Source organism: Phyllobates terribilis, unplaced genomic scaffold, assembly GCF_046119375.1.
Source record: "Phyllobates terribilis strain yellow unplaced genomic scaffold, ASM4611937v1 Scaffold_13__5_contigs__length_258822181, whole genome shotgun sequence".
NCBI lineage: Eukaryota > Metazoa > Chordata > Amphibia > Anura > Dendrobatidae > Phyllobates > Phyllobates terribilis.
In genome coordinates, this window is record NW_027362773.1 from 189,574,877 (window position 1) to 189,587,403 (window position 12,527).

At 39.4% G+C, this 12,527-nt stretch overlaps 1 protein-coding gene across 1 annotated transcript in view; it reads right to left on the bottom strand.

Annotated features, from left to right (window-relative positions):
* Positions 1-1,174: 1,174 nt before the first annotated feature.
* Positions 1,175-12,527, bottom strand: part of CDYL2 (chromodomain Y like 2) — a 94,536-nt gene continuing 83,183 nt past the window's right edge. Inside the window, exons 4-7 of the mRNA XM_073659139.1 lie at positions 9,384-9,556; positions 8,857-9,067; positions 8,615-8,758; positions 1,175-7,089 (exon numbers count right to left, since the gene is read on the bottom strand). Coding sequence (XP_073515240.1) covers positions 6,931-7,089; positions 8,615-8,758; positions 8,857-9,067; positions 9,384-9,556 — 687 coding nt within the window. The 3' untranslated portion in view covers positions 1,175-6,930. The remainder of the gene's footprint in view (positions 7,090-8,614; positions 8,759-8,856; positions 9,068-9,383; positions 9,557-12,527) is intronic.

Genomic DNA, 12,527 nt, shown 5'->3' on the forward strand with positions numbered 1-12,527 from the left:
TTAATTGATGAGTTATCTGCAAAGATTGGAGAACATGAAAAAAATCATACACTTAAAAAAAAAAAAAAAAAAGGAACAAATTAAACGAAGAATTTGCCCCAAATTAAAAACAGGCTAAAAACAACTAAAATGGTAAAAGATGGTGTAAAGGCAAAATTTAATTGGGCCAAAAGTTTCTTAATAGTTTACATAAATTTTAACTCTGATCCATCTAGATTTTTTTTCCAGATTACTGTAGACTTTCCGCTTGATTAAAGGCAAAAAGGTGGCAATAAAACACAGCACGCCATTAACATTGATTGGAAAATATTAATACATTCTGCTTTCAAAATTGAACTTCAAATAAATATATTTTTAACATTGAAACAAAGACAGTTGCACAAAACACAACTAATCGGCCGTCTCATCACCGCTGTCTTGAAAAATAAACATTTTTTTTCTTTTTAAATTTCCATCGTTACAACTGAAATAACCCAATGGCCTCTAAAAGCCTTAAATAATCTAATCTAGTTATATGCATGGAAGAAACAAACAAGTCAGTTATACAGAATCTGCAAACAATCTGCAAAACCTACGGAGAATAACAAGATTTCTGACGTAAAGAGTTATTTTACAATTTTGCAAATTCAGAGGAAAAAAAATGGTAAATAAAAAAATTCTGCCACCAATTAACTTTACAATTTAGACACAACTTTGCTTTTAGTGGTTACTTTTTTTAATTTATTTATTTTTTTTTACTTTTTAGGCCTTTTGTATCAAAAGATTTTTTTTTCTTTTTTTTAACAATTTTGGAAAAACATAGCAAAATCATGCCAAAATGGTCATACGATTGCAATGTGTGAACACAGGATATAACAAAAGTAGCTTTGCTCTTTTATATAGACCAATCAGAGACCAGTTTATGTTCTGAACCTTACTGGTTGCAATAAACAATAGCAATTGTCTTAATTCTTACACATAAGGCCCTTTATGATTTTATTACAGATGGTCCTCGATCATCAAAGCAGTCCAACATGAAGACTGGCCTTTCTGCCCTTAGTAACCAATCACGCTATAACTTACATTTCTTAAGAAAGTTTTTTTTTTACCTGGTGTAAATGCTGCTGTTCTCCTGAATCCGGCGCTGTTTTTCTTTTGTTTCTACGCCTTTCCGTTCCGGAGATATGGCCCCTTTTTCCTTCTGTGTAAATTTGGTCTTTTTTAGCCAAGTGGGTGAGATCTTCATGACCACACCCAGTTCGCTAATAAAAGGGCTCAAATTACATACAAGGTAGAAGAGGCCATATCTCAGGAACGGAAAGGCGCAGGAACAAAAGAAAAACAGCGCCAGATTCAGGAGAACAGCGGCATTTACACCAGGGTAAATAAAATACTTATAGGAAGTGACCGGTCCTTATATTAAAAAAAGGACTATGATCAAATTCAGGCTAGGGTCACACGGCTGTTTCAGTGAGTAGCGGCTTGTGCCATCAACTTGAGCAAAGTCACTAAGCTGCAGCGCTATTGGAGTGATGTTATGTGCTGCAGACAGTAACAGACACCAGTAGCAGTGGTTGAGATTCAGTGTCGGACCCGGGGAGGATGAGTAAAGCACACTTTTTTTTTTTTAAACTGTGGTTGAAGGACAGGTGTTTCCTGAAAGTGGAAAACACCTTTAAAACTTATTGAAAGTAACAAAGATGCATGTAACCAAACACAACGTCCCACCTATGGAAGTGGGCGTCCATTATGTGGCGTCACATGAGCTCTGGTTATGGAAGGATAACATATAGAACTTTGCATACTAGTTGCTCATATATCTACCTTACTATATGGAAAACATGTCAGACCTATGGAGAGGTTTTGTTGTAGGCCCCTGTATACTGTCGATTGGGAAGAGTATCATCATTTTACAATTTATTGCATAGGAACTATAAGTGACAACTATTGTGATGCCAGGAACCAGAGACACCTAGGTGACTAAAGGAATTATACCGTTTTTTGGGGGGGGGGAAACAAAAAAATATAAAAAACAGCAGCAAATATTATTTAGTAAACATAAAAAAACCCCAAAAAACTTTACTCACCTTTTCTATCCCTTGCCAATTCAGCTCTGATGCTCCGGTAGCACTCCCCACAGTCGGTATCTTGCTATACTTTACTGCCGCCAAGCCATGATGCCAGCAGTACAGCACGTGACCGATTTGGTCACCGGTTGGCTGCAGCAGTCGAGGGCACCAGAGGGCCTACCGGATAATCAGCACATTGCCATCTGTTAACAAACATGGTTATATCTATTTTGAAGGCAGCTAGCTATACATTCCTGACACGACTAGTATATACTAGCACAATAGAGCAGAATAAACCTAAGGAATAGGTGCATTTTTTATTTATTTTTTTATTATTATTTGTTTTTATTTAGCCAAGACACTACAAAAATACAGTACTACAAAATTATATTGTGAGGTCTATTTCTAAATAAATTCTAGCTTGATCGCTTTCTCACAAAAAAACTAGAGAAATTTCTTCATTGCATCACTCTGGTCCATCTATTGGAGACAAGACACCATGTTGTACCATGAGGCCTCTCAATGTAAACTCGGCACCGGGCAGCATTTCTGGGGTTTATTCTACATTTTAAAGGAGTATTTTATATATATTGATGGACCATGCTAATATTGGGCTCCACCATCGGACTGTATGAATTGCTAGCCAAGACAAAAGAGGAAGCCATTTTTTTTGGCCTCTGCAAATATTTGTGGAAATGCAGCAGTTGTCATATAGGACTTTGGAGAACATTAGGGGCCAAGGGACAGAAAATGTGCCCTGCCAAAGTGCCAATCAAGGAGTCAGGAGACCTGAGCACTGCCCTTCCAAATTACCATTCAGAGAGTCATATAAACTCCCAAAAAGGACAGTCAGGGAGTTCCAAAAATTTTGCCTTGCCCTTCTGTCCTGCCAAAGTGCCAAATCAGGGATCCAAGAGAGCTGAGCTTTGCCCTTCTGTTCTACCAAATTACCAGTCAGGAAGTCACAAAAATTGTGCCCTGCCCTCCAGTCCTTCCAAAATGGGAGTGAGGGAGTAATAAGAACTGAGCCCTGGCCTTTTTGTCCTCCCAAATTACCAGTCAGGGAGTCCTAAAAAAGTCAGTCTTGCCCTTCTATCCTCCCTAAAAGGGCAGTCAGTGAGTAACAAAAATAGTGCCCTGCTCTCCTGTCCTTCCAAAATGGGATTCAGGGAGTAATATGAACTGAGCTCCAGCCTTCTTGTCCTCCCAAATTACTAGCCAGGGAGTCATGAGAACTGAGGCCCGGCCTTCTTGTCCTCCCAAATTGCCAGTTAGGGAGTCATGAGAACTGAGGCCCGGCCTTCTTGTCCTCCCAAATTACCAGTCAAGGAGTGATGAGAACTGAGCACCAACCTTCTTGTCCTCCCAAATTGCCATTCAGGGAGTCATGAAAACTGAGGCCCGGCCTTCTTGTCCTCCCAATTTGCCAGTCAGGGAGTCATGAGAACTTAGCCCTGGCCTTCTAGTCTTCCCAAATTGCCAGTCAGGGGATCATAAAAACCCAGCCCTGCTCTTCTATCCTCCTAAAAATGGCAGTCAGTGAGTAACAAAAATTGTTCCCCGCCCTTCTGTCCTGCGCCAAAGTGCCAAATTAGGGAGAGCTGAGATCTGCCCCTCAGTCCTCCCAAATTTCCAGTCAGGGAGTCAAAAAATTGTGCCCTGCCCTCCTGTCCTTCCAAAATGGAAGTCAGGGAGTCATAAAAACTGAGCCCTACACTTCTGTCTTTCCAAATTGCCAGTCAAGGAGTCATAAAAACTGAGCCCTGGCCTTCTATCCTCCAAAAAAGGGTAGTCCGGGAGTTACAAAAATTGTGTCCTGCCCAAGTGCCAATCAGGGAGTCATAAGAGCAGAGCTCTGCCCTTTTGTCTCCCCAAAATACTAGTCAGGGAGTCATGAGAATTAGGCCACACCCTCCTGACTCTTTAGAAGATGACTCCTCCTATTTGAAGCACTCAGATTTGCAGAAAGTCATGCGATTGTCACAACTGTCTCACAGACCAGAATATATAGGCCTAGTTATTTTCCAGGCATCTTTGAAGATGCAATTGGTGTTTATAACTAAGCCCTAATTTAAAAGGGGTAATTCAAGTATTATCTGAAAAAAATACAACCCTAAACCTTTGCATTAATTATATTAGGTATCACAAATATATAGGAAATTCTCAAATCTGCCAAGGGCTTTAGATTGAGCTGTCTATGGAGTAGTTATTCCCCCCAAACACAAGTAACCTGGCTTATTCAAGAAGATGAACATAGACCATTGTAGTCAAGAAAAATAAAACAGCAATAACGAACATTTCAAGGATTTTAAACTCCCATCAGCTCCATTCGTAAACTTTGTAAAAAATACAAATTAGTTAATAAATAAAAGAAAAATGTATAAGAAAAAATATATATATATCTCACCCCACTTCTTCCCAGGAAAGTACAGTAGGGTTGTTGATGTACTATAATGGTGTTTAATCGGACCTGTCTGCCAAATGGAGCCCATCAGTAAGTAGTCTAGACCGTCACCGGGATACAGCGAGATGCTGACTACTCTCTCTAAGATCTGGTGACTATCCTAATAATGTATTTGAATAACACAATGGATAAGTATCACATATCCATAGAGTACCTTGACCATAAATAGTTTGCATTGCCTGGATTTCAGCGTTTATTACCACCACTGCTGCATTTTTTAAACTTATTAGTTCTGCCGAAAGCTCGAAAGAGTTCTATCCTTTAAGGTCTTCTGTCTGATCCTCAAAGACTTCTTGATGCACGAGTATTTCGCATGGACACGGCACAAAACTTCTTGGGAGCAGTGGAAATCCCAGTGTTTGGATTCCCTGGCTAGTCCAGAGATATGACACCATAAGAGTCATATGGCTGAAATGGACTTTTAAAGGTAATCCGTCAGTAGGATTTCACAACCTCAACCATTTATTCGCACATGTAATTCTTTCAAAAACAAGTCCAACAATACCTTACATGGCCAGTCCGTTCCTTCGTTACTGAGAAATCAGCATTTGTATTAATATGCAAATGAGGCTGAAGGGCTATGGTAGATCTGAAGCCTCTGTCATTCCAGCTCTAGTCCCCGCCTCCTCCTGCTTGGTATTATGTTACTTTGCCTGAAGTTACACATCATAGAGGCTGTCAATCAAGAAGAAGGACACGTCTCTGTGCGGGGAATAGAGCTGGAGTGACGGAGGCTTCCGATCTACCATAGCTCTTCAGCCTCATTTGTACATCAATTCAAACTCCGATTTCTCAATAAAGGAGGAACGGACTGACCATGTTAAGGTATCACTGGACTTGTCTTTGAAAGAGCTACATGCACATATAAATAGTTTGGGAGGGGGTGAGGTAAAATCCTGTTGACAGATATCCTTTAAACAGAGTAGACAATGTGGTCTATAATGGATGTGTCCAACACAGATACGTTTCATTCGTAGATATTGCAAAGATACTCTGTAGCAACGTACTTTTATGAATATATGGATAAGCCTGTAGAGGCCAGGTTGCAGGTGTTTTTATGAATATATGGATAAACCTGTAGAGGCCAGTCTTCCAGACTTAAAGGGGGTGACCAGGATTAAAATACTAATGACCTATCCTTAGGGTAGATCATTAATATCAGTGGGGGATCCGACACTTGGCTGATACCTGATGGAGTGTGTAGTGACCATTGACAGGTACTGCAGTTTAGTTCCCAGTGATATGAATACTCTGAGCTGCAGTACCCGAGAATGGCCACTACACAGTGGTGGTGTTCTGGCTGTGTAACACTGTGCACTCCAAGCATCAGCTGAGTGGTTGGGGTTCTGGGTGTCTGATCTTACACAACTATGGATAGGTTATCAATATCTTAGTCCTGGACAACCAATTAAATGCACGCGGCTACCATCTTGGCAACAGAGTACCATGGAAGAATATACCGCTTCTTCCATCTACTTGATTATTGTTGTGCCTACTGGCACAACCAATCATCTGAATGTTTGGCCTTATGGATACTTTTGTCGATGGCGGTGGTTTCTGCCCACTTTCAGCATTGTGGTGGGTTGTACTTTCACTACTGAGGAGCAACAAGTTAGAAACTGGTCTATTGGTTCAAAAGAACAGAGTGGTACAAAGTTGGAAACAGCCTGTCATATTGAAAAAAAAAAACCCATAGAACCACCGGTAACTTTCCTTACTGTCCCCTAAACATAAATTAATTTATGTTCCTCGAGTTAAAGGTGTTCATGCCATTTTATGTAACATGACTCCCTTTAGGTCCGTTTTTTTCTTTTGGGTGGTACAACATATGTCCTGCATTATTAATAATATTATTACTGAGAAGGGCAAAAAAAAAAAGAGGGAAATCATTCGATTTCTGTCCATTCAAAAAAAACAAACTATAAAATAAATTAATCAGGCTAACATGACCAAACAAGAAAACAAAAAACATCAGAAGCAACTATGTACACGAATCATCCAATACGTAAATACGAGGAGGGAATAATTAAAAAAATAGATACAAAGTGCAAAAATTCTCACACTACTTCAACTATGTTTTCTTTTTTTGCGGATCTTTTGTGTCGTCGTTATTGTAAGTGACTCTCACAGTAAGAAAGTAAAGAAGGTGCTTTGCGGCAGATGGAATGTTTTACAGTTTTTTTCTTTTGGAGAGATGGAAGTTTTGTTATTTTACTACATTGGATATGGGTTTCAAGAGTCGAGATACCACTTAACCAAAAAAAAAAAAAGTGGAAGCAGTAGGACAGATTCCGTGGAATACCTCATTGCATAATTGTGGGCACCGGCACAAGTGTCCCAAAACCTCATTCAAGGTTACCGCAGGCGTGGAGACGGAAGCGGGAAGGAAAACTTTTCCTTTCTCTAGTTTTACAGGAGTCAGACTTCATAGATTTTGTCCTGTAAGTAGCTGAATAAAGAGTCCAGTCCCTTGGGTGAGCTCCAGAGCTGTTTTAACATCTGACACTCCCGTTCGTTCACATCCTCCAGTACGGATTTAAGGAAGCTTCTCACTAGACATTTGGATTCCTCTAATACCTGAAAAACAAAAAAGGGAGCGCCATCTTAATTTACACATGGAGGTTTACTTATTTATTTATATTCAACATTTGTCTTTTTTAAAAAAAAACAAAAAAATTTAATTTTTCGGAATGATTAGGCACTGGGTGTCCGCCTCCAATAGGCATATACGCCCGAAAATGATGCCCGACAGAGCACACATTCGCTCTGCTGGCACCATTACAGTCTATAGCCCCTTCGCCGGATACGTCCGAATCTAGTTTTGTGGGAGATTCAGATGCGAGCCCCAAAGGACCCACAAAACTGCAGAAAATTGATATGTGAAAGTACCCTTAATTCACAAGCAGTATCTTCAGTGAACAAAGAATTTCTCATTACTGATATCAGAACTGAAAGTTGGTGCTCATAAACTTCTATGAAATACCGTAACTGTCATTTCAAGAGAACTTGTCTGTCTCCGCCTCTAGCTCCTCCCCTCTCCATAAAATTCTATAAGCACCAACTGCGCTTATCTCATTAATGGTAAAATCTGTCTTCAATGAATACAGATTTTACAACTTTTACCCATGAATTTAAAATTAAAGATCAGTCCAGGAGGAGAAAGAAGCAGATTTCTCTGATAATATCTATCACAAACTTTCTTATTTTCATGCGTAGAATTGATTTATGGCCATTAGCAGACACAGATAGGTGAGATATTAGATAGGGACCATCCTGAGTGGGTACACCTTGTCGTGGTGGAATGGCTTTTATAACTATATATATAGTCAACCAAGTACCACATGTTTTTACTGAAATAGCGTTACTCTTTATTGTTTTTTTAATCATTGTTCTTATTCTAGGTTATATTAGTTTGCTAATGCTCACAGTGTGTATGTGCACTTACACATTACACTTATACTGTAAGGGCGTGCTGGCCTTTATTTTTGGTTTTGCTTTAATTCCCTGTATTCAGTATTTTTGGGAGTGTGACTGCCCCCTTTGGGCTATGCACCTTTATCTACCCAGTTTTCTACAGTCAGGCCCAGGTCCTTCTCTGCTTCCGTCTATTTTAAGGCCTGCTGGTACATAGGGAGGTGAGATATTAGAGTTAGGGACCATCCTGATTGGGTACACTTTGTCGTGGTGGGATTTTTTTCCCCTTTTTTGATTTAAAAAAAAAAAAGTCAACTAAGTACCCTAAGTGTTTTTTTTTTACATTGGTTACTATTTATTTACTTACTGTAATGTTTTTATTATTCTAGGTTATATATATTGATTTATGAAATCAAAAATTTAAGAAATGGTTACTGATGAAAAAGGGGTATGCAGTAACATAGGGCCAAAAGGCATCACGTACGCCAGTCTTGATGAATCGGCCCCATCATTTCATTCTCCAATTTCATCCTCCTTTCTGTCGAGTCGGATGAGTTGGAAAACTCCCACTCACAAGATGGTCATTCGGTCTTTCTACAGTCGGTGGGTTTGGTCAACGTTGAACTAATGTCTACGGGCAACTTTAGGATAGTCAAAAAATAACCAGAAAAAATTATAGCCATCTTACCACAGCACTGCAGGCAGCCATTTCTTTTACTCGGAGCATAACCTCCTGACTGAATGTTGTAGGCCAAAACACTTGAGATACTAGCCCCCGGCTACATGCCTCTTGTGCGGTGAGTTTCCTTCCACAGAACAACATCTCATTGGCCTGAAAAAGGAAAAGTATTTTTCATTACTGTTCAAAATATCCAATTTATTCTTGAAAAAACAAAATTCCTCTATTTTATTGGATTTGAGGGAACTCACCAGGGCAACACCAAGTATCTGAGGAAAAGTGTATGAGGAGCAACCGGCAGGAGTCAGGCGGATGGTAGCGTATGGAGTCTGGAACCAAGCTTTTTCACTTGCCCATACTATATCACATAGAGGCAAGATGGATGCCCCCAGGCCAAGAGCTGGGCCATTGATAGCCACCACAATTGGCTTTTTGAACTGGATGAACGCCTTTACAAAATCCCTGCGGAAACATAACACATAGGCATTGGGTTGAAATTACAACTCAATACATGGCTCATTAATGGGATGCCGTGTTCGTAGAGGGACATTGTGGTAATTATAATCGTAAAAACCAGATCTATGTTGGAAAAGAGAAGGATTGAGAATGTTCAATTTTTATGCCCAATCGTTTCGGAACTCCAGATTAGAAAAACATGCAGGTTCGTCCAAGCTTAGCATACATATGGACAAAAAAGTCAGGAGATTGAGTGGTCAGCCGAATGCTAGATATCTACGGTGTATAGGCACCTTTAGGAGAGAATAGATGACCTAAATACCTTATTGCTTCCGCGATTCTTGAGCTTTCCTTTCTTCTGTCTGTAGACAATTTCCCGATAAGGTAGGAATAATCCAAGCCGCTACAGAAAACACTCCCGACAGCGCTGAGCAGGAGGAGCTTACTATCATCAGATGAAGCATTGCACAAAGCCCGTCGGACCTCTTTCATAATCTGAATGGAGGACATAAATTGAAGATTGTAACATGCACCTCAAGACTGAAGCCCTCTAAAAACTAAAAAAGAAGAACCCATAAGGAGAACTGACTTGTAATGTCAACTACATCGACTAGTCTATTGTGCACCTTTTTTGTTAAAGACAGTAGACGCCCAACCCATGGCCACTGCTGGACCAGCAATTGATTTTTTTTGCAATCTGGATATTTTTGCCCAATATTTTTCATACATGGGGAGTACTAAGGGCCCAGAGCATAGATAACATGTAGGCCCTTTTTTAGGAGTTGTTTGATCCTATTACTCTGGAGCTCAAGTCCCATTTTTCATCATCCCGGAATTAGACCCTCATATCAACCTCATAGGCTCCTGTATGAAAAACCTAAAGACTAGGATAGGATAGGTCCCAATATAACTTCAATTGGACTTGAGCTGCAGTGCCAGAGAACGGCCACTACAAGGAGTATAGAGCTGTATTCTCCTGGCGGTAGTTCACAGCTGATCGGTTGAGTAAGGATACTGATAGGATAGGTCATACATATATAGCCCTGGACAACCCCTTAAAGACAGTAATAATCCAGAAATTAAATAAAGTAAGCCGCCGATTAGGTTCTATTACTCCAAACTGCCTTGTTGGTGACACAGTAATTACATTTACAGAGGAATAGAAGAGAGAAGTGATCACGACGGTGGTTGTTAAGGATCGTGAAGAATCCCGAGAGTTCTAGTTGTCATGGAAACCTCACTTGTCTTTTAAAGAAAGCTTTCATATATTTAGATCAGTCCCCCCCCTTTCATTCAGCCGGTCATGATCCCAGGTGGGCCTATCCCTGTAAACCGAGAGGTACCGTGCACTATTATTACCAGGCTCCGGGGGGGAATGTGTAGGCCCTCATGACTGGTAACTATACTGGATTCGAGTATGTTCTTACAGAGCATCACCAAGAAAGACAACATGAAGATACATCGGAGAACTTCATCATTTGCATTCCTAGAGATTAATGTCCTCCTTCCATGTTTGAGCAAAGTGATTATTTGTACCCAAAAAATACAGATGCATCTAATTCTTATTATATTAAAGGGAAAGTCTATGCAAAACCAAATGTCAGGACAACCCATTTTTCTTAAGAGCTTCACTGAATATGAACCATCACCAGTGAGAACAACGGATCCTCATGGGGGTCCAATAACCTGATCTATGGATCTGCCGGTATAGATGGTGGCCATACTTTTCCCACTGAATTTATAGGGCGATCATGTATAATTTGGTCATCCTCAGTCCTCTCTGCGGCGATGCCCTGCTCTGGCAAAAAGGTCCCGAGCAGGGGATCTCCAAATAATATTATGCTTTATAGGACAATAACCTGTTTGACCTCTTCCCGATGAGGCTATTTTTCATTTTTACTTCTTTATTTTTCGTTTCTTCATTGTCATAGCTATATGAGGCCTTGTTTTTTTGAGGGCCGAGTTACAGTTTTAAATGACATCATCCATTTTTCCTTATAATATTGTGAAAAACATTTCCGAATTCGTTTTTTAGGGTTCCTTTTTACGGCAACATGATTAGTACAATTACGGTAATGCCAAACTTGGATAGTTTTTTTAAAAGAAAATCAGAAATAATAAAAAAATGTTTGTTTGTGTTTCCGATTTTTGAGATCTGTAACATTTTTAGATTTAGATTGATGGATCTGTTTTAGGCTTATATTTTGCGTGCCGAGCTAATGTTTTTATTGATACCATTCGAAAGTAGAGTTGCATTTTTGGGTAGGGAGGTGTGGCGACCAAAAATAAACAAAAAACAAAAACGGGTTAATTAATTTTAAATTTTTCATAATTTAAACTTTTACGAACAGAACGGTTTAATTTCTTGCCACTTCAACTTTAAACTGGGAAAAAGGAGGTCATTCAAACTTTTATATTTTTTTTCTTCACTAACTTTTTTTCTCAGTCCCTTTAGGGAACTTGAACAAGTGATATGTACCGTATTGCAGTGTATAGAAAAAAAATGACAACCTACTATGAAGCCCAGCCCACAGATAGGCTTCATAGGAGTACACAGATGGTGGTGACAGGAGCTTCCAGTAGTTCCCCGGCTACCACAGAGGGTGATGAGAGATGTAATACGGACGTGACACGTTTGCTCCACTTAAAGGCCAGTAACAGAGATTGACAGCAGCATTCCAATAATTAAACAGCAGCGATTGGAGCTGGCTCGGATCGCTGCTGTTAGAGGCAGATGTAGGATCTATTTCTCAACCAGAACCCTTGGTGTGTAGGGCTCAGCTTTTTAAATACATATACATCAAGAAGGGGTTAAAATGAATATTATAAAAAATGACCTATTATTTAAACCAGTTTTAATGTTAAACAAACGTTTTGGGAATTGTTATATTTTTAATGTCACTATTGATATTTAAAAATTCTGAAATCTTGCAGTTTTCACTCTGAGCCTCACAGTGGACTGATACTTACTGTGGTGCAGAGATCACTTTCAAACAGTCATCTCATAATCATGAGCAAGATTACAATGTAAGATCTACCATTCACGAGAATGATGGTCACAAATCACCTCCTCTCCCTCCCTGCACAGATCACAGAGCATGCCCCCAACACTCTCCCATCTAAGTGAATGAGTTATTTCCACTCTACAGACTCCCATGTCCAGTTAAGGCAGGATGACTGCCCCAATAACCATGTACAGAAAATAGAATAAAAAAAAATTATCAAAGTGAAATAAAATAGATAAAAAATCATTTTCATTAATAGTTTTAATTAGAAGAAAATAAGTAATACATTACCCTGATTTACATTTCCAAATTAAAGTCTTGAATTAATCATATTTTTATTTAAAGGCATCTGTCATCAAAATGACAAAGAAATTAAGAAAAAGCCAATAACGAATAGACATAAATTTCTGCAATGATTTTCTGTCCCGCTGGGTATTACCAGTTTCCATTTCTTAAGTTTT